The sequence below is a fragment of the Oncorhynchus kisutch genome, linkage group LG7 (assembly GCF_002021735.2).
Source record: "Oncorhynchus kisutch isolate 150728-3 linkage group LG7, Okis_V2, whole genome shotgun sequence".
Taxonomy (NCBI): Eukaryota; Metazoa; Chordata; class Actinopteri; order Salmoniformes; family Salmonidae; genus Oncorhynchus; species Oncorhynchus kisutch.
Window position 1 is genome coordinate 16,578,492 of NC_034180.2, and position 22,358 is coordinate 16,600,849.

At 42.9% G+C, this 22,358-nt stretch overlaps 1 protein-coding gene across 3 annotated transcripts in view; it reads right to left on the reverse strand.

Annotated features, from left to right (window-relative positions):
• Window positions 1-22,358, reverse strand: part of ston2 (stonin 2) — a 50,134-nt gene that overhangs the window by 12,127 nt on the left and 15,649 nt on the right. For 2 of the 3 annotated variants that reach the window (XM_020487537.2, XM_031828545.1), the window contains one exon: window positions 19,633-19,842. In XM_020487537.2, the coding sequence (XP_020343126.1) occupies window positions 19,633-19,842 (210 nt within the window). Of the gene's footprint in view, window positions 1-10,022; window positions 10,236-19,632; window positions 19,843-22,358 lie in introns of those variants that run through there. The other variant, XM_031828547.1, reaches the window with a different exon arrangement.

Genomic DNA, 22,358 nt, shown 5'->3' on the forward strand with positions numbered 1-22,358 from the left:
ACTTTGTGAAAATTTATATGTGTCATTCTCAAAACTTTTGGCCACAACTGTACATAGTATAAAACCATTTATTGAAACTGAGTGACTAATGCTGCTCATTATCTCATGCGTTTAGGCTGTTATAGCTGGTGTAATTCTCCCATCTCATCTAGGGTCCTGTGTGAATTAAAGTATGCTCCCTCTAATTCTCCCTCCCCTCCCGGAGAACCTGAGCCCCGGGACCAAGCCTCAGGACTACCTGGCCTGATGACTCCTGGCTGTCCCCAGTCCAACTTGTCGTACTGCTGATCCATGAAACCCTGACCTGTTCACCGGACATGCTACCTTTTCCCGGACCAGCTGTTTTAGACTTTCTCTCTCTCTCTACCGCACCTGCTGTCTCGACCTCTGAATGCTTGGCTATGAAAAGCAAACTAACATTTACTCCTGAGGTACTGACCTGTGGCACCCTCTACAACCACTGTGATTATTATTTGACCCTGCTGGACACCTATGGCCATGTACTTATACTTAGAATCTCCACCTGGCACAGCCAGAAGATGACTAACCACCCCTCAGAGCCTGGTTCCTCTCTAGGTTCCTTCCTTTCTCAGGAGTTTTTCCTAGCCACCGTGATTCTGCATTGCTTGCTGTTTGAGGTTTTAGGCTGGGTTTCTGTGAAGCACTTTCTGACATCTGCTAATGTAAAAATGGCGTTAGAAGTTGAATTTAATTGAAAACAACTACTAGGAGGATTCAAAAGAATAGTGGCAGATTCCAATACACAAAGTTGTGCCGAAAGCTCAATATTGTGCCTTTAAAATGGACAGAGAGGCCTGGATTGTGTGTTCAAATCCAATAAAACGTTTATTGGTTGTGTACACATATTTGAAGATGTTATTGCCGGTGCACCAAAATGCTTGTGTTTCTAACTTCCAACAGTGCAGTAATACCTAGCAATACAAAACAATAGGCACACATCCAAAAAATAAAGAACTAGCAAAATGAGCAATGTCAGAGAGAGAGAGAGAGAGAGAGAGAGAGAGAGAGACACACAAAATACCTGACCACTGTGAATGACCCAAACTTAAGGAAAGCTTTGACTAATGTACAGACTCAGTGAGCATAGCCTTGCTATTGAGAAAGGCCGCCGTAGGCAGACCTGACTCAAGAGAAGACGGCTATGTGCACACTGCCCACAAAATTAGGTGGAATCTGAGCTGCACTTCCCAACCTTCTGCCAAATGTATGAGCATAGAGACAAATATTTCCCACAGATTACACCGATCCACAACGAATTCAAAAACAAACCCAATTTTGATAAACTCCCATATCTATTGGGTGAAATACCAGTGTGACATCACAGCAGCAAGATTTGTGACCTGTTGCCACAAGAAAAAACCAACCAGTGAAGAACAAACACCACTGTAAATACCACCATTATTCATGTTGTTTATTTTCCCTTTTGTACTTTAACTATTTGAACATAATATGACATTTACTTTTGGAACTTTTGTGGGTGTAATGTTTGCTGTTATTTTTTATTTATTGTTTATTTCAAATTTGTCTATTTAATCTAATTATCTATTTCACTTGCTTTGGCAATGTAAACATATGTTTCCCATGCCAATATATCCCTTCAATTGAAATTGAATTGAGAGAGAGAGACATACATACAGTGCATTCATAAAATATTCAGACCCCTTGACTTTTTCTACATTTTGTCACATTACAAACTGAGCAATCGGGGGAGAAGGGCCTTGGTCAGGGAGGTGACCAAGAACCCTATGATCACTCTGACAGAGCTCTAATGTTCCCCTGTGGAGATGGGAGAATCTTCCAGAAGGACAGCCATCTCTGTAGTACTCCACCAATCATGGTTGAGTAGCCAGACGGAAGCCACTCCTCAGTAAAAGGCACATGATAGCGCACTTTGAGTTTGCCAAAAGGCACCTAAAGACTCAGACCATGAGAAACAAGATTATCTCATATGATTAAACAAAGATTGAACTCTTTGGTCTGAAGGCCAAGTGTCAAGTCTGGAGGAAACCTGGCACCATTCCTACAGTGAAGCATGGTGGTGGCAGCATCATGCTGTGGGGATGTTTTTCAAAGGCAGGAACTGGGAGACTAGTCGGGATCGAGACAAAGAAGTACCTGAAAATAGCTGTGCAGCAACGCTCCCCATCCAACCTGACAGAGCTTGAGAAGATCTGCAGAAAAGAATGGGAGAAACTCTCCAAATACAGATGTGCCAAGCTTGTAGCGTCAAGAAGACTCAAGGCTGTAATTAATGCCAAAGGTGTTTCAACAAAGTAGAGTAAAGGGTCTGAATCCTTATGTAAATATGATATTTCAGTTTTTATTTTTAATAAACTAGCAAATACTTCAACAAACCTGTTTTTGCTTCGTCATTATGGGGTATTTTGTGTAGACTGACGAGGAAACAAATAATTGAATACATTTTAGAAGAAGGTTGTAATATAACAAAATGTGTAAAAAGTCAAGGGTTCTGAATACTTTGCGAATGCGCTGTATACATATGCACTACATGACCAAAAGTATATGGACCCCCCTCCCAGTATTTGGACCCCCTCACACTTCACAAGTGACATCAATAAGGGACCATAGCCTTCACCTAGATTCACCTGGTCAGTCTATGTCATGGAAAGAGTAGGTGTCCTTAATGTTTTGTATCATAGAATGGTGTGTTTAGACAGTATAGACAGTATATGAATAGAAAAGTTTTGTACAGCAATAGTTATATAGGATGATCCATGACTAGAATACAGTATTTACATATGTAGTGGTTAAAACAGTATGATGATATAGCCCGAATGATATACAGGGTGATCTAGAGCGACATGGTACATCTAGAGCGACATGGTACATCAATGGTACATTTGTAGAAGTTTGTGAGGGTCTTATGGGCCAAGCCAAATTTGTTCCGCCTGATGAGGTTGAAAAGGCGCTGTTGCGCCTTTTTCACCATACTGTCTGTGCGAATGGACCATTTCACGTCGTCGGTGACATACACTCCGAGGAACTTGAAGCTTTTCACACTCTCCACTGCAGCCCTGTTGATGTGGATAGGGGCGTGCTCTCTCTGCTTTCTCCTGTCACCCACAATCCTCTCCTTCATTTTGTTGACGTTGAGGGAGAGGTTATTTTCCTGGCACCACTCCACCAGGGCTCTCGCTATCTCGTCATTGATGGTAATTAGGCCTACCACTGTTATGTCATCAGAAAACTTGATGATTGAGTTTGACCTGTGGCCACGCAGTCATGGGTGAACAGGGAGTACAGGAGGGGGCTGAGTGTTTATACTGTGCGCGCGTGTGTGTGTGTATATGTGTGTGTGTGTGTGTGTGTGTGCATGTTTGCGTGCGTGTGCGCATATTGTACAATCACAATAGGATCGCTGACTCTGGAAATTGTGTTTGGTCGAATTCTTCTGTGTCAGCAGCCACAGGACTTCCCCATACCGCTCTCTAAACTTCTACTACATACTATAGATTGCCTACATTCAAAAGGAAAAGCGGAGGAAAATCACATTTGACCTGAAGGAACCCAACTGTTGTAAAATTGCTAAGGAATTCCTTTAGACCTTTACTAAAAGTTGAACATATATACCAATTAGTACAAAGTGAGATATCCCAGTGTGGCCTAGGTTTTCTGTCTGTCAGTCCGTCTGTTTCTCTTTCTATAGATTAGTATCAAGGCTCCTTGTGAGTGACCTGAATGTCTTCTCCTTTCTCTCTTTCCCCTCACTACATTCCTCCACTCAGAATGTATCAGTCTTCCACGCTCTGTTCTAATAGAGAGGGAGAGCGTGAGAGAGGATAAGAGAGATAAAGGAGAGAAGGAGAGATAGGGGGGAAGAGAGAAGAGATGGAGGAAGAAGAGAGGGAGGGAGAGATAGGGAGAAGAGCGAGAAATAGGGAGGAGAGAGAGAGACAGAGAGGATAAATGTTCGGCCTCTGAGCACAGACAATGCAGGCCGAACTCTGCTGTACGAGTGTGGCAAACTAATTTGCCAAGCAGAGGGACACACATAGACACACACAAGGCCATGCAAGGCTGTTGAGGCTCCAAGGTCATGTTGACATAGAGATACATACCCGACATGCTCACAATTCACAGTTCCCCCAGGCAAGCTAACTAACCCTACAATACAACAAGGCTCCATTCAAACCAACACAATACTAATCCACTGGGCTTTCAACTAGCTGCTGCCTTTGTAGTCTATTCACCCCATTCACACTACATTACCCATGATTCACTGCTGTTGGGCCCTCTACAGGAATCCCTTCTTGCACTACTCACTATGCACGTCCTAATCCCAAGTTACTGGACCCACCCATAACCGCAGACATACTCTGGACCTGGTTATTACCAAGGGGCTTTCTACCGGACCTGGTTATTACCAAGGGGCTTTCTATTAACACATCCTCTAATGTTGATGTTGCTTTATCTGATCACCACTGGATTTTTACTACCTTGTACAGGGTAAATCTGAACGAATTATTTAAAAAACGCTATCTGACCTCTGAAGTTGCTACAGATTTTACTGAGTGTGTAAACAATACTCCTCCACCTATTCTGCCTTCCTTGTGATGATTTAGTTAATAATATTAATAGCAAATTAAAGGGTGACCATTGAAGCTCCAGTAAAGTTGAAAAAAGGACACATCCAAACAGAGAGCCCCCTTGGATGATCGTGGAGAAATTGCAGAAAGGCAGAGCGGAAGTGGAGAAAGTCAAAGTTGCAGGTCCATTAGGATATTCTGAGAGAGCAACTTGGCATATATAACAAGACAATTAGAAATGCCATACGGACTCAAATTGATCGCTAATAAATCAGAATAATCTGAGTGCGTGCTTCGAACATTAATGGCCTGATAAATCCTACCCCTGCAAACCTGTGTGAACTTTTCACGACATCTAAATGTGATGAGTTTGAGGCATATTTCAGAGATAATATAAAAAACATTAGGCTGGGTATCTGTCAAGCAAGACATGATGAGAAGTTTGATGGTATGTGCCCTAGCCTATCACGTAAAGGCACTATGGAGTTATTTTCCCTGGTTAACACAGAAATGCTCAGGAAAGTGATATCACAATGTAAGCCTTCTACCTCCCTTCTTGAGATGCTACTTCCACCACCTTCTTCAAAACAGTTGTTAATTGCATATCTGATGAAGGCACTTTCCAGGCACTTTCCCCACTGCACTAAAAACTGCTATGGTGAAACCCCTTCTGAAGAAAAGTCATCTTGATTCTTCAGCTTTTAGCAATATCCAAACGTCCATTCTTGAAAAATAATTTTGCCAACTGTATTTTTGAAAAATTCCAATCTGATTTTCAGGCACACCACAGCATAGACAAACTCTCAAACTTACTTAAAGTGGTAAATGATCTTAGCGCCAACACAGATGCCAAACCGCTCTCTGATCTTGTACTCTTGGATTTAAGTGCTGCATTCGACACTTGACCATGGTGTCATTCTGGACAGACTGGAGAGGTGAGTTGGCCTCTCCAGTCCAGTTATAAATTGGTTCAGGACCTATTTAACCGGTTGAGAGTTTGTCACCCATAGTGAACATAACCCAGAGAAAATACAAATCACATGTGGCATTCCACAAGGTTACATTTTGGGTCTTGTACTGTTCAGTTTATATATATGTTGCCCCTTGACATAGTCATCAGAACACACAGCATTGATTTGTACTGCGACGCAGACGACACACAACTTCACAATCCTGTGTCACTACCGGATTTTAGCTCCACGGATAAATTAGACTGTATTAGTGATTTAAATACTTGGATGGCTCACAACTTCCTCCAGCTAAACCAAGACCAAGGTACTTATTGTTGGAGCCAAAGCACAGAGAGAATCTGCCCGCACATCTTAATTCACAGGCAATAAAGATAAAACACCAGGTAAAAAACCGAGCTGTTATTTTAGATTCTGAACTCAATTTCAAATCACACATTAGCAATGTGAACAAAATAGCTTTTTACCACCTGAGGAACATTTCCAAGTTGCGAACATTTCTCTCTCAGGCTGATACAGAGAGACTCATCCATGCTTTTATTACAAGCAGGCTTGACTACTATAATACTCTGTCTGGTCTTCCCAAGAAAGGCATTGGTCAACTGCAAAACATACAGAATGTTGCAGCACAGATACTGACCAAGACCAGATGGAGAGCACATATTACACCAGTTTTAAGGTCTCTGCACTGGCTGCCTGTGAGTTTCAGAATTAATTTTATGCCAAGAGTGTGCAAAGCTGACATCAAGGCAAAGGGTGGCTACTTTGAAGTATCTCAAACATAAAACCTATTTTGATTTGTTTAACACTTTTTTGGTTACTACATAATTTTGGTTACTACATGTTATGGCAGAGTTTTGATGTCGTCACTATTATTCTACAATGTAGAAAATAGCAAAATAAAGAAAATCCCTTGAATGAGTAGGTGTGTCCAAACTTTTGACTGGTATATACACAGTTGAGGTCGGAAGTTTACATACACTTAGGTTGGAGTCATTAAAACTAGTTTTTCAGCCACTCCAGTTAACAAACTATAGTTTTGGCATGTTGGTTAGGACATCTAGTCATTTTTCCAACAATTGTTTACAGACAGATTATTTCACTTATAATTCACTGTATCACAATTCCAGTGGGTTAGAAGTTTAAATACAATAAGTTGAATGTGCCTTTAAACAGCTTGGAAACTTCAGGGAAAAAATGTCATGGCTTTAGAAGCTTCTGATAGGGTAATTGACATCATTTGAGTCAATTGGAGGTGTACCTGTGGATATATTTCAAGGTCTACCTTCAAACTCAGTGCCTCTTTGCATGACATCATGGGAAAATCAAAAGAAATCAGCCAAGACCTCAGAAAAAAATGTAGACCTCCACAAGTCTGGTTCATCCTTGGGAGCAATTTCCAAACGCCTGAATGGGGCCACACAGCTGTCATACCGCTCAGGAAGGAGACGCGTTCTGTCTCCTAGAGATGAACGTACTTTAGGGCGAAAAGTGCAAATCAATCCCCAGAACAACAGAAAAGGACCTTGTGAAGATGCTGGAGGAAACAGGTACAAAAGTATCTATATCCACAGTAAAACGAGTCCTATATCGACATAACCTGAAAGGCCGCTCAGCAAGGAAGAAGACACTGCTCCAAAACTGCCATAAAAAAAACAGACTACGGTACGAGGGAACAAAGACCATACTTTTTGGAGAAATGTCCTCTGGTCTGATGAAACAAAAATAGAACTGTTTAGCCGTTATGTTTGGAGGAAAAAGGGGGGGGCTCGCAAGCCGAAGAACACCATCCCAACCGTCAAGCATCATGTTGTGGGGGTGCTTCGCTGCACGAGGGATTTGTGCAATTCACAAAATAGATGGCATCATGAGAAAGGAAAATTATGTGGATATATTGAAACAACATCTCAAGACATCAGTCAGAAAGTTAAAGCTTGGTCACAAATGGGTCTTCCAAATGGACAATGACCCCAAGCATACTTCCAAAGTCGTGGCAAAACGGCTTAAGGACAACAAAGTCAAGGTATTGGAGAGGCCATCACAAAAGCCCTCACCTCAATCCTATTGTGAGCAAGGAGGCCTACAAACTTGACTCAGTTACACCAGCTCCGTCAGGAGGAATGGGCCAAAATTCACCCAACTTATTGTGGGAAGCTTGTGGAAGGCTACCCGAAATGCTTGTTGACCCAAGTTAAACAAGGGTTAAATGTCAGGAATTGTGAAAAACTGGGTTTAAATGTATTTGGCTAAGGTATATATACACAGTTGAAGTCGGAGGTTTACATACGACTTAGCCAAATACATTTAAACTCAGTTTTTCACAATTCCTGACATTATAGGTGAAATAATCTGTCTGTAAACAATTGTTGGAAAAATTACAAAGTAGATGTCTTAACCGACTTGCCAAAACTATAGTTTGTTAATAAGAAATGTGTGGAGTGGTTGAAAAATGAGTTTAATAACTCCAACCTAAGTGTACGTAAACTTCCGACTTCCAACTGTATATTTTTCCATTGCAGGAGGGATAGCATACACAGATGTTTTGGCTTTCCAGCCTTCTTCAATGTGTAGGTACAACTCTTTAATTCAAAACAGCATTTACAGGGAACACAGGTGAACAACCGATGACCAGCAGCTGCTTCTAATCAGGGTTGCCACTCATCTGCCAATAAGGGATGTGGCTTCTGGTCTACCTCTATACATTTTAAGACACATATCGATGAATTTAGAAGGCAGGATACACTATCATTTAAATTGTTTCACTGTCCAGATCTGTCTACACATGTAAGATATCCAGACAACGTGTGCACGACTACCTCTGGAGGTGGTCAGGAAGACCTGATCACAATGCGTCTTTTAATCCTCTACACCGTTCTAAAAATGTGGCCACAATCAGAATGTGGACAAGATCAAGACAAAGGACATGTTAGGACCAGGTAAAAAATGGGGCTTTAGACTTCTTTGGATAAACAAAAGCAAATGGGTGAGCTGCTGAGCCGTGGTGACTTACCGGGTATCTGTGGGCTGGAGAGAGGAGGAGATAAAGGGAGGACAGGGAAGAGGGAGACAATATTTGAGTGCCGCCGACACCACCTAAAAAGTATGTGAACTACTGTGGCTACTTCTGTGGCAGTCGGGAGCTCTGGAGGACAAGTCTCTTCATGTTGAGACAGAGAGAGAAACAGAAGGAAAGAAAGACAGAGGTAACCAGCCAGACTGGGGGAGAGGAGAGGATTACTGGGAAAGTGGAAATTTACAGCACCTGACCGGCTGCCAAATGGTAGTCTAACACACAGACACGCACACATGCATTATCCACTGCCGTTGAATACAGCCAACAGAATACAATATACAGACATATACATTCATGCTACACACACACAAACACACATATCGTAACTGCTACTACCAGACTCTTGTAATGCTCAGTTTATACACATCCTCCCCTTCCCCAATACACGTGTAAATATTGGACTATAAGTTATTATATTTATGCTAAAATGTTTATTCTATTCTATTGAGCCATTTACTTTATGTTCATATTCTTATCTTTTATTGTTGTTGTATTGTTGAGAAGGATCCTTCACATAAGTACTTTGTTGGACGATGTATACCATGCGTATCCCGTACATACGGCTAATAGAACTTGGGCACATATAACACACACACACACACACACACACGCACACACACGCGCAGTTTACTAACAATTCGCTGAATAACTGATATCACATCCCTTTAACTAGTTTTAGTTTCATTTGCTTTGTATTGACTGCAAAGTGTACACACACATGCGCACAAACACGCACACACCTCTTGCTTCAGCGACCAGCCGCGAGACAGCAATAGAGATGGGAGGGAGGGTGTCATTATTCATCAACAGTGGACTAAGACCCTGTGAAAAGACTGGCTCCTGTTGCTAAGCGCCAGATGATCAGGCTGTCTTGCCAAGTAGAGACGACAATGAAGACTCAGTGGCACGAGAGAGAGAGAGAGAGAGAGAGAACACCCCTCTAAAACTTCATCAGGACTTAACAGAGTGGGAATTTAGAAACACACACACACATGCACCCACTCACTCTCTCTCAGCAGATCTCTCTCATTCACTCCCTCCGTCTACCCTGTTCTCTCCCTCCGGTTTAGCTATCTCAGAAGACAGCAGAGACGTTTCCGTTATATCAGCAACTAACGTGGCAGAGCAAAGAACACAACAATAAGGCTTTTCACAATTGATTCGTCTTCTATTCTCACTCTCAAGTCAAGGACATTTACACAGGAAAGGCTACCCAGCAGGATCATTCACTCACACACTGCAAACAAAGACAGCAAACCACTCCACCCAAACATTACACACTTACACTACACTTCACACTACCCCCTCCAAACACATACACACCACACACCTTGCAAAGATGTAACTAAAGGAGTGAAGACAAAAGAAAATAACTAGTCAAAGATGCGCAAAAGAAAATGAAGTGTCGCTCACCAAGTAGTATCACAGTAAAGGAGTGTGTGGTCTGTCGGGTGTGTGCGCGTGAGCTGGATGAAAGGCTGACTAGGGAGAGGAGTTCCCTGCTGTTCCATAGTGCTGGCTGTAGGTCAGGTCATGTGACTCAGCAGCCACCCTGCATAGTTCAACAGGGGCATGTAGGAGCGGGTAGGAGCCTGTCTACTTCTCCCTCTTTCTCTGTTTACTTTGTTCGGGTCCTCTCTCGTACCTTTCTTCTCTCTTCAGGAATATTTACCTCAAATCTCTGCCCCTCTCTCTTTTCACATTTTCCCCACACTCTCTCCATGTCTCTTTCTAATTCGCTTTCTCTCGTTCAAACTACTTCCCTTCACTATTTACCTTCCCTTTTCTCCCTTTCTCTCACTACTTACATTCGTCAGTTAAACAGTCTGTCAGCCTTTTAATCTACGCCTCCGCTGGTTGCTTACCTGTGTAGTAGTTGATCTATGAGCATGGGTCTACACATGCATATTACGTGTGTGTGCGTGCGCAAGTGTGTGTACCTTAGCAGGCGTTAACCATGCGCTCCATTCTTGAGCAGTACAGTCAGCAACAGGGACTTAAGGCTCGCACACATCGCACCGAAAGTGGATCTCGCGTTCATCTGCCGATCGTTCAGCACGCTCTCTTTTAGGGACCACCTGCTGTAGACATCTGACAGCCGACATTTTTCACAAGCTTGTTAGTTTTCTTGTTTGCTCTGGTCCAATGTTAAACCAACTCGGAAGTTCGAAGATTCACCGTTCCTCCATAGAAGCCGCTCCTCTGTTGGTATAATTTAGATAAAGCATGTCATAAGATGCCCAGAGCCTCAAGGCAAGCTTCCTCCATCCTCTCTCCTCAACCGCAAAATTTCAGTTGCATCTCACGCCCTACACTGTGACTGGCAGCACAGTGTGTGTATTTGTCTTTCATTATGATTTGTAAAATTTTGTAAAATCGGTGCAAATTACGTTCAGAGTTGCTAAGAACTCTCGGGCCAGCTAACGCTATTGGTGTGTGAATTTCGGCAGGTAGCCTAGCGGTTAAGAGCTTGGGGCCAATAACCGAAAGGTTGGTTCGAATCCCCGAGCCGACTAGGTCAGAAATCTGTTGATGTGCCCTTGAGCAAGGCATTTTACCATAATTCAGTGTTTCCCCAAACTCAGTCCTGGGGACCCCAAGGGGTGTATATTTTGTTTTGTACCCTGGCACGACACAGCTGAACTAAATGTGCACCACTTGGGGTCCCAAGTCCCACCACCAAGTTTGGGAAACCCTCCCCTAATTGCTCCTGTCAGTCACTCTGGAAAAGAGTGTCTGCTAAATGACTAAAAGGACAAAGTAAAAATTGTGCCCTTACTGTATCCATCGAAAATATTTGCAGCACCCCCACCCGCACTCATTTTAAAGTGAACCTGAATGTCAAAAGGTCAAAGCTGAGGTCAAAGGTCAGTCTTTAAAATGTTGGTAGTGGCCCCCTGCAGGGATCTATAGGGACTCTGAGAACCTCAGGACATCCCATGGCTAATCTGTTCCCGCTATAATTTTGAGTACTAGTTACTCAGTCTTTCCCCACTATAATTATGTCCCACACCCTTCACACACACAACACCCTTCACACACACAACCCTTCACACACAACACCCTTCACACACAACACCCTTCACACACAACACCCTTCACACACACACACACACAAACTGTTCCGTTCAGGTGGGTGCTACATACAGTTGAAGTCGGAAGTTTACATAAAAAAGTTTTAATGACTCCAACCTAAGTGTTTCAGCCACTCCACAAATGTCTTGCTAACAAACTATAGCTTTGGCAAGTCAGTTAGGACATCTACTTTGTGCATGACAAGTCATTTTTCCAACAATTGTTTACAGACAGATTATTTCACAAAATGCCAGAAAATGATGTCATGGCTTTAGAAGCTTCTGATTGACTTGGGAGCAATTTACAAATGCCTGAAGGTACCACGTTCATCTGTACAAACAATAGCACGCAAGTATAAACACCATGGGACCACGCAGCTGTCATACCGCTCAGGAAGGAGACGTGTTCAGTCTCCTAGAGATGAACGTACTTTGGTGTGAAAAGTGCAAATCAATCCCAGAACAACAGCAAATGACCTTGTTAAGATGCTGGAGGAAACAGGTACAAAAGTATCTACATCCACAGTAAAACGAGTCCTATATCGACATAACCTGAAAGGCCGCTCAGCAAGGAAGAAGCCACTGCTCCAAAACCGCCATAAAAATAAGCCAGACTAGGGTTTGCAACTGCAAATGGGGACAAAGATTGTACTTTTTGGAGAAATGTTCTCAAGTCTGAACTGTTTTCCCATAATGACCATCGTTATGTTTGGAGGAAAAAAGGGGAGGCTTGTAAGTCAAAGAACACCATCCCAACAGTGAACATCGGGGGTGGCAGCATCATGTTGTGGGGGTTCTTAGCTGCAGGAGGGGCTGGTGCAATTCACAAAATAGATGTCTTCATGAGGAAGGAAAATTATGTGGATATATTGAAACAACATCTCAAGACATCAGTCAGAAAGTTAAAGCTTGGTCGCAAATGGGTCTTCCAAATGGACAATGACCCCAAGCATACTTCCAAAGTTGTGGCAAAATGGCTGAAGGACAACAAAGTCAAGGTATTGGGAGGGGCCATCACAAAGCCCTGACCTCAATCCTATAGAAAATTTGTGGGCAGAACTGAACAAGTGTGTGCGAGCAAGAAGGCCTACAAACCTGACTCAGTTACACCAGCTCTGTCAGGAGGAATGGGCCAAAATTCACCCAACTTATTGTGGGAAGCGTGTGGAAGGCTACCTGAAACGTTTGACCCAAGTTAAACAATTTAAAGGCAATGCTACCAAATACTATTTGAGTGTATGTAAACTTCTGACCCACTGGGAATGTGATGAAAGAAATACAAGCTGAAATAAATCATGCTCTGTACTTTTATTCTGACATTTCACATTGTTAAAATAACTGATCCTAACTTGACCTAAAACAGGGAACACTTAAACAACACAATGTTGTGTAACTCCAAGTCAATCACACTTCTGTGAAATCAAACTGTCCACTTAGGAAGCAACACTGATTGACAATAAATTTCACATGCTGTTGTGCAAATGGAATAGACAACAGGTGGAAATTATAGAAAATTACCAAGACACCTCCAATAAAGGATTGGTTCTGCAGGTGATAACCACAGACCACTTCTCAGTTCCTATGCTTCCTGGCTGATGTTTTGGTCACTTTTGAATGCTGGCGGTGCTTTCACTCTAGTGGTAGCATGAGACGGAGTCTACAATCCACACAAGTGGCTCAGGTAGTGCAGCTCATCCAGGATGGGACATCAATGCGAGCTGTGGCAAGAAGGTTTGCTGTGTCTGTCAGCGTAGTGTCCAGAGCATGGAGGCGCTACCAGGAGACAGGCCAGTACATCAGGAGACTTGGAAGAGGCCGTAGGAGGGCAACAACCCAGCAGCAGGACCGCTACCTCCGCCTTTGTGCAAGGAGGAGCAGGAGGAGCACTGCCAGAGCCCTGCAAAATTACCTCCAGAAACAGACTCCATGAGGGTGGCATGACGGCCCGACGTCCACAGGTGGGGGTTGTGCTTTACAGCCCAACACCGTGCAGGACGTTTGGCATTTGCCAGAGAACACGCCGTGGAGAACTTTCTGCTGCCTGCAACATCCTCCAGCATGACCGGTTTGGTGGTGGGTCAGTCATGGTGTGGGGTGGCATTTCTTTGGGGGGCCGCACAGCCCTCCATGTGCTCGCCAGAGGTAGCCTGACTGCCATTAGGTACCGAGATGAGATCCTCAGACCCCTTGTGAGACCATATGCTGGTGCAGTTGGCCCTGGGTTCCTCCTAATGCAAGTCAATGCTAGACCTCATGTGGCTGGAGTGTGTCAGCATTTCATGCAAGAGGAAGGCATTGATGCTATGGACTGGCCCGCCCGTTCCCCAGACCTGAATCCAATTGAGCACATCTGGGACATCATGTCTTGCTCCATCCACCAACGCCACGTTGCACCACAGACTGTCCAGGAGTTGGCGGATGCTTTAGTCCAGGTCTGGGAGGAGATCCCTCAGGAGACCATCCGCCAACTCATCAGGAGCATGCCCAGGCGTTGTAGGGAGGTCATACAGGCACGTTGCAGCCACACACACTACTGAGCCCCATTTTGACTTGTTTTAAGGACATTACATCAAAGTTGGATCAGCCTGTAGTGTGTTTTTTCACTTTAATTTTGAGTGTGACTCCAAATCCAGACCTCCATGGGTTGATAAATTTGATTTCCATTGATAATTTTTGTGTGATTTTGTTGTCAGCACATTCAATTATGTAAAGAAAAGTGTTTAATAAGAATATTTCATTCATTCAGATCTAGGATGTGTTATTTTAGTGTTCCCTTTCTTTTTTTGAGCAGTGTATTTCTGAACGTTTCAGTGAGGTGCCTCACTGAATGTGTGACAGACACAGGTGCCAAACCAAAATGAGTGGCACTGAGCTCTAGTCAAAAGGAAGCATTATGTTAGGTGTTTATTACAGCACAGAGAACATTTGCCATCACACACAATGAGAGACCGTTCTGATTGTTGCGCTGATATATATCTTTTTGCCATTCTCAGTGCAGGAGGTAAATATAGCCCTGAAATCCTTAAATCAGAGAAAGACTGCAGCTCCTGATCTTTTGGATCCCTGCTTTTTAAATCTGGCAGCTGGTTTCATAGCTGAACCACTTACATATCTGTTCAATCTAACCCTGGAATGTAATGGAATTCCAAAGATCTGGAAATCAGTATTTTTAAAAGGGGGAGATCCAACTCTTATTATAGCCCAATTTCAAAAGCTGTCACCCCTCGTGAAAATACTTGAAAACCTTGTGAGTAAACAGCTAAAAGAGTTTTTATACACTAACTCTATTTTATCAATATACCTATCGGGCTTCAGGAAGAAGCATAGCACAATTACAGCAGCCATTAAGGTTTTAAATGATATCACTGAAGCCCTTGACAAAAAACAGCACTGTGTCTCATTTTTTATTGATCTCTCTAAGGCTTTTGATACAGTTGATCATGCTATACCGAGGCAGAGATTGTCGGGTGTAGGTCTTTCAGAGCATGCAGTTGCATGGTTTGCTAACTATCTGTCTGTTAGAACTCAGTGCACTCAAGTTGATGGGCTCATGTCTGCTAAATTGTCTGTCTGTAATCGTGTGCCCCAGGGCTCTGTACTTGGTCCCCTCTTATTCACTATTTATATAATAATTTAGACAGAAATGTGCAAAATGCACAACTTCACTTTTATGCTGATGATATTGGTATTTATTGTTGTTCCTCGTGTGTCACAAAATCTTTCCAAACTGCTTTTTATACTGTTCAACATACCCTGTGTCAATTGAAGCTTATACTCAATACTGACAAAACTCTACTAATGGTGTTTTCTAAAGAAAGAAATAGATCTCTGAACCTTTCACCTATTACTATCTGTCAGGGCAATGAGATTAAGACTGTAACATCATAAATATCTTGGAATTTTAATTGACGACGGCCTCTCTTTAAATTGCATATTCAACAACTTACAAAAAAATTGAAGTTGGGATTTTATTTTAGGAATAAGACCTGTTTTTCTTTTTGAAGCCAGAAGGAGGCTAGTATCAGCTACATGTATATGCCTTTACTAGACTATGGGGATATTTTATATATGAATGCTTTCGCTCAGTGTTTGAGATCAATTGACACCCTTTACCATGGCACATTGAGATTTATTTTAAACTGCAAAATCCTTACGCACCACTGCACCGTATATACCAGGGTTGGCTGGCCTTCTACTTCTATTTACAAAGCAATTTTGGGTTTACTACCATTTTACTTGGCCATTTTTATTGTTCAGAAATGTGATGGGTAATCTCTTCGTTCGCAGGACTTTATCCTGCTAACTGTTCCAAACGTCCGTACTGAATTTGGTAAAAGGGCTTTTATGTACTCTGCGCCATCGGCTTGGAACGCCTTACAAAATACTTTTAAACTGGAAGAACTTGTCCCGATTGGTGTTTTTAAATCACTGAAGAAGAATTTTGAGGCTGATTCCCTGACCTGTCAATGTTTTTAATTTGCTGGTTTATGATTTTGTTATACTCTTGTGAATTCTGTTGTTCTTACTGGATTACTTGTAGTTTTTCATGTTGTCTGTCTGTAATTGTGTAATGACTTGGTGCTGCCTATCTTGCCCAGGATGCGAATCTCAATGAGCCCTTACTGGTTAAATAAAAGGTTAAATAAAAAATAAATAGTGCTCTAGGGAAAAGGTAATTACAGGGGAGGGGTGGAGGATTCGGTGTAACGGGACAACCTATATTTTCATGCTGGAACTCGCCCCAAACCATTGTGGTAGTGAGTAAGTGATTGAGTGAGTGTGAGCCAGACTGTGCATCTCTAGTCTCCTCTACTATGTCTCTCCCTGTTAAGGCTGCCTTCCTAGCTGAACTGACAAGCACAGCTGAACACACACACACAATCCATCATTCATGGACACACACACACTCGCAAAAACCTCTGCCCCGAACCTCACACATCTATCAGAGAATTATTACTAGTGTAGCGCAGTTTAGAATGACAGAGATATACACACACCTCTCCCACTGTCCAATTTCCACCATAAACACAGGGATAATTACCACCCTTCCCTCCAAAACAACAGAAGTTCTGCCACAACCCCTCATTAAGAAAGAAGAAGCAGCCACTTCAACGCTTCCTTCCCCTCTTGCTGGGAATGTGTGTGTGTGTGTGTGTGTGTGTGTGTGTGTGTGTGTGTGTGTGTGTGTGTGTGTGTGTGTGTGTGTGTGTGTGTGTGTGTGTGTGTGTGTGTCTTTCCCTTGTCTCGTATACTAGGACTAGGTTACACCAGAGAAGAGACAGAAGATAAGGCAGTCTGTTCCATATAATATAGAACTTCTCAGTCAACATTAAAGTTGTATCTCAATAATCAAAAGTGTTTTTCTCTCCTCATCGGTCTATTAAAAGGAAAGGAGACCATGAGAGGAGACTATTGAGACGCAGCCAGCCCCACGTTGGGAGTCTCTAGTGCTCCAGACGGGTATACACAATAATCATATCAACAGACAAATCCACTTCCTGTTAACACTACTGCTTAGTTATGGAAGGATTAATGAGAGAGAGAGTGAGAGAAAAAAAGGGAGCGACAGAGGGGGACCGGGAAGAGAAAATGAACATATCATGAAAGAGTGAGAGAAAGAGGGTGAGTGAGAGAAAGATTGAATACTTAGTGGCTACAGAAAGTAGTCATACCCCTTGACTTATTCCACATTTTGTTGTGTTACAGCCTTGAATTCAAAATGGATTAAGTATTTCTCTCACCCACCTACACACAATACCCCATAATGACAGAGTGAAAACAAACAACTTTATTGAAAATTAAATACCGAAATATCTAATTTACATAAGTATTCACACTCCTGAGTCAATACATGCTAGAATCACCCGTGGCAGCAATTAGAGCTGTGAGTCTTTCTGGGTAAGTCTAAGAGCTTTGTACACCTGATGGTACAATATTTGCACATTATTCTTGCTAAAATTCTTCAAGCTCTGTCGAGTTGGTTGTTGATCATTGCGAGACAGACATTTTGAAGGCATGCCATAGATTTTCAAGAGGATTTAAGTGGAAACTGTAACTAGGCCACCCAAGAACATTCAACGTTATCTTGGTAAGCAAGTCCATATATTTGGCATTGTTTTTTTACAATATTGTCCTGCTGAAAGGGGAATTTTTCTCCAAGTGTCTGTTGGAAACCAGACTGAATCAGGTATTCCTCTAGGATTTTGCCTGTGCTTTTTATCCAAAAAAAAAAAAAACTAGTCCACCCCAATGACAAGGATACCCATAAAATGATGAAGCCACCACCATGCTTTTGGATTTGCCCCAAACATAATGCTTTGTACTCAGGACATTAAGTTAATTTCTTTGCCACATTTGTTGCAGATTTACTTTAGCATCTTACTACAAAAAAGGATGCATGTTTTGAAATATTTTTATTCCTTCTTTTGTTCCTTCTTTTCACTCTGTCTTTTAGGTTAGTATTGTCGAGTAACTACAATGTTGTTGATCCATCCTCAGTTTTATCCTATCACAGCCATTAAACTATAACTGTTTTAAAGTCACCACTGGCCTCATACAAGCCCTTTCCAAACAATGCAGAGTTAAAATGTAACAAAAATAGCAAATAAATAGCTAATATTGCTCGGCTCTCCATTTCCTGTAGTCCACAATCAGCTCCTTTGTCTTGCTGACGTTAAGGGAGAGGTTGTTGTCCTGGCACCATATTGCCAGGTCTCCGACCTCCTGCCTGTAGGCTGTCTCACTGTGATCAGGCCTACCGCCGTCGGCAAATTTAATGGTGTTTGAGTCGTAGGTGAACAGGGAGTACAGGAGAGGACTAAGCACACACCCCTCAGGGGCCCCTGAGTTGAGGGTCAGCGTGGCAGATATGCTGTTGCCTACCCTCACCAGCTAGGGGAGGCCCGTCAGGAAGTCCAGGATCCAGTTGCAGAGGGAGGTGTTTAATCCCAGGGTCCTTCGCTAAGTGATGAGCTTCGAGGGCACTATGGTATTGAATAGTGCGCTGCATTTAATTAACAGCATTCTTGTGTGTGTGTGTGTGTGTGTGTGTGCGTGTGTGAGTGAGTGAGAGAGAGACCGGCTATGAGGACAAGCCCATTTATCTCATCAAGAGAAATATTCAACTCGCCAAGACTCTGTCCCCTCTAACCCGGTCTCTATGGAAACTTGCGCGTGCGTGTCCCATCAGCCTGAGATTTCTCCCTTAGTCTCTCTCTTTTCTGTTGAAATATACAAGCAAGAACAGACCACATCCCTAAACACATAGAACATTTCCTCAAACACTATTCCTAGCGGTTCCAACACATGCTTTACTTCACTTTTCTGTGTGACTTACTGTAGAAAATCAATTCAACGTGGATAGAAAAACATTTATATCTAAGGCAGCTTCTCGCTGTCCCACCCAGTATAAATCATGTCCTCCTCATCCCTACCAAACTCCCTTCTAAGCTCCCTCATCCTTAGGGAGCAGGCCGCTGGACTCTGCTCTCCTCTAAATTCATTCCCCTCTCCTTACCTCTTCTCTCCCTTCCCCTTCTCTGTTTCTGACAGAGGGAGTGGCTGAAAGCAATTGAGCTGAGTCACAGACAGGGAGAGAGTCAGAGGAAGGTGTGGTCTTGTAAGCGCAATGTGTGTGTGTGTGTGTGTGTGTGTGTGTGTGTGTGTGTGTGTGTGTGTGTGTGTACCTTATCTAATAATTTAAGTAGGCAGCAATCTATGACTACCATTGCCCACTTCCTTTCTGTAGCACACCTGAGGGGCTTAGAGGCCAAATACTCTTTCCCAATAACTAACTATTTCCCAACAAAACATACACACAATGAGTGTGTGTGTGTGTGTGTGTGTGTGTGTGTGTGTGTGTGTGTGTGTGTGTGTGTGTGTGTGTGTGTGTGTGTGTGTGTGTGTGTGTGTGTGTGTGTGTGTGTGTGTGCGTGTACGTGCATACTCACTGGGTGACTGGGGTCGGGATGACGACTCATTGTGCCGTTCCTCTGCGTTTAGGGAGGGAAGATCACAAGATGACGCCCCCATGCTCACAGAGCTCTTCCCTGATTGTGTGGTCCAGACTGAGCCTGGTTCTGATTGGGTCCAGCTGCTCTCTGAGGGCGGGACGGCACTCCAGAAACTGGCCGTGGAACAGACACTGTGTCTAGAAGTACCTGACAAAGAGGCAGAGACACATGGTTACACACACTATCATAAACACGCAAACACTATACTTCTTTTTTTTTACCACATAAATAAACCAATGTATAGGAGTGTTATTCAACCCCCTTTGCTGTTGATCATTGGCTGTGGAGTTTTTAATTAACACGTCTGTAATTAATATGGGAGGGCCATGTATTTATCTGTACTTGAACCTACAATAATAACTCAATCTACCAGAATGCCTTAGAAATACAGATTCATATAAAGGAGATTCCTCATAACAGAAAACAAAGTTCAGAAAAACATTGTCTGCTTGTTTTAGTCCATTTCAAAATGTAAGAAAAGTACATGTCTACAGATGACCTTTCAACACGGCCTGCTCCCGAGCCTCCTCACTACTTAGGCAAACATAATATTGTAGGGCTTCCCTTATGCCCCATTTATGGCGGTGCGAGCTGCCACGAGTGAGTGCTAGCTAGCTACCGGCCGGAACATTGAGCTAGCCAAGACCAACAACAGACTATATAGCTACAAGTAGTGAGTGGAGATACAGACTATACTAAACAAGATAAAATGTCTTACCTGTGATGAAATGTTTTCCACATACATAGCTACGTGTAGCGTACTTGGACACCGGTTCCCCACATTTCACACGCCGAGTAGCCTGAAGCCACTGGGCTCGTCTTCCAGGCCCTATTTCCCTACGTGGGAGCATTGCAAACCGTAGATCGGGATTTCTGACCAGGAGGGGCATACCTTCTTAAGACGTAAATATCGACTTGGAGTATGGAACGATTCTATAATGAATAAAAATATAAACTCAATATGTAAAGTGTTGGTCCCACATTTCATGAGCTGAAATAAAACATCACAGAAATGTTCCATAAGCACAAAAAGCGTATTTCTCTCAAATGTTGCGCACAAATGTTTACACCCTGTTAGTGAGCGTTTTTCCTTTGCCAAGATAATCCATCCACCTGACAGGTGTGGCATATCAATGTGCAATTTCACATGCTGACTGCAGGACTGTTCACCAGAGCTGTTGCCAGAGAAATTCATTTTCATTTCTCTACCATAAGCTGCCTGCAAAGTCCTTTTAGAGAATTTGGCAGTACGTCCAACCGGACTGACAATCGCAAACCAAGTGTAACCACGCCAGCCCAGGACCTCCACATCCAGCTTCTCCACCGGCATGATCATCTGAGACCAGCCACCTCCGGACAACTGTGGGTTTGCACAACCAAAGAATGTCTGCACAACTGTCAAATACAGTCTGAGGGAAGCTCATCTGGGTACTCGTCAACTTCACCAGGCCCATGACCGGACTGCAGTTTGCCGTCATAACTGACTTCAGTGGGCAAATGCTCACCTTCGCTGGCCACTGGCACACTGGAGAAGTGTGCTCTTCACAGATGAATGCCAGCTTTCAACAGTACCGGCCAGACGGCATGCATGGCGTCGTGTGGGCGCGCAGATTGTTGATGTCAACGTTGTGAACAGACTGCCCCATGTTGGCGGTGGGGTTATGGTATGGGCAGGCATAAGCTAGGGACAACGAATACAATTGCATTTTATCAATGGCATATGGAATGCACCGAGATACCATGAAGAGTCTCCTCCTTAAAGAGGAGTGGGATAACATTCCACAGGCAATAATCAACAGCCTGATCAACTCTATGCGAAGGAGATGTGTTGCACTGCATGAGGCAAATGGTGGTCACACCAGATATTGACTGGTTTTCTGATCCACGTCCCTATTTGTTGTTTTGTTAAGGTATCTGTGACCAACAGATCCAGATCTGTATTCCCAGTCATGTGAAATCCATAGATTAAGGCCTAATTTATTTATTTCAACTGACTGATTTCCTGAACTGTAAATCTGTAAAATCTTTGAAATTGTTGCGTGTTGAGTTTACATTTTTTTTGGTGTGAAAGGGTGAGCGACAATGTATAAACGCTTTCCATGTGTGAACACACACAAGAGACACACACATTAAACCAACCCCCAAGACAACGCTCGTTTGGCTTCAATCATAGCCGCTGCATTAGGTAATGACCAAGCCCCCCAGAAAATGTTCAGTTACATGCAGTTAGCTAGTGTTCTAATGACTCAATGTGAGTATCTACTCTTTGTTAACTAAGACTTTTACAAATGAGTATGGGGCATAGATACCCATAATACCAACTATGATTGTCTGCTAGTTTAAATGCCGTTTTGGTCATCAAGAATGAATTCCATAAACAACCACAAAATAATAATTAAACTTTGGTTAAAATGTTTTGTTGCAATTACGATGTTGCAATTACTCAGACGATTTTAACGTTGGTCGTGTACACTATACAAAAATACATGTTTTTCAATTTTCTAAAGATCAAATATTTTGAGATTTCAATCAATTTCCCTGATTCACCCACCCTTCACATATGTGGGTATGTGTGGTATAATGGCTACTTTTCAGCCTTGGTGTGTGTTGGTGCTGACTGTGTCGTGTTAGTGTGTGTTAGTGCACCACTTCAGAGACCAGCA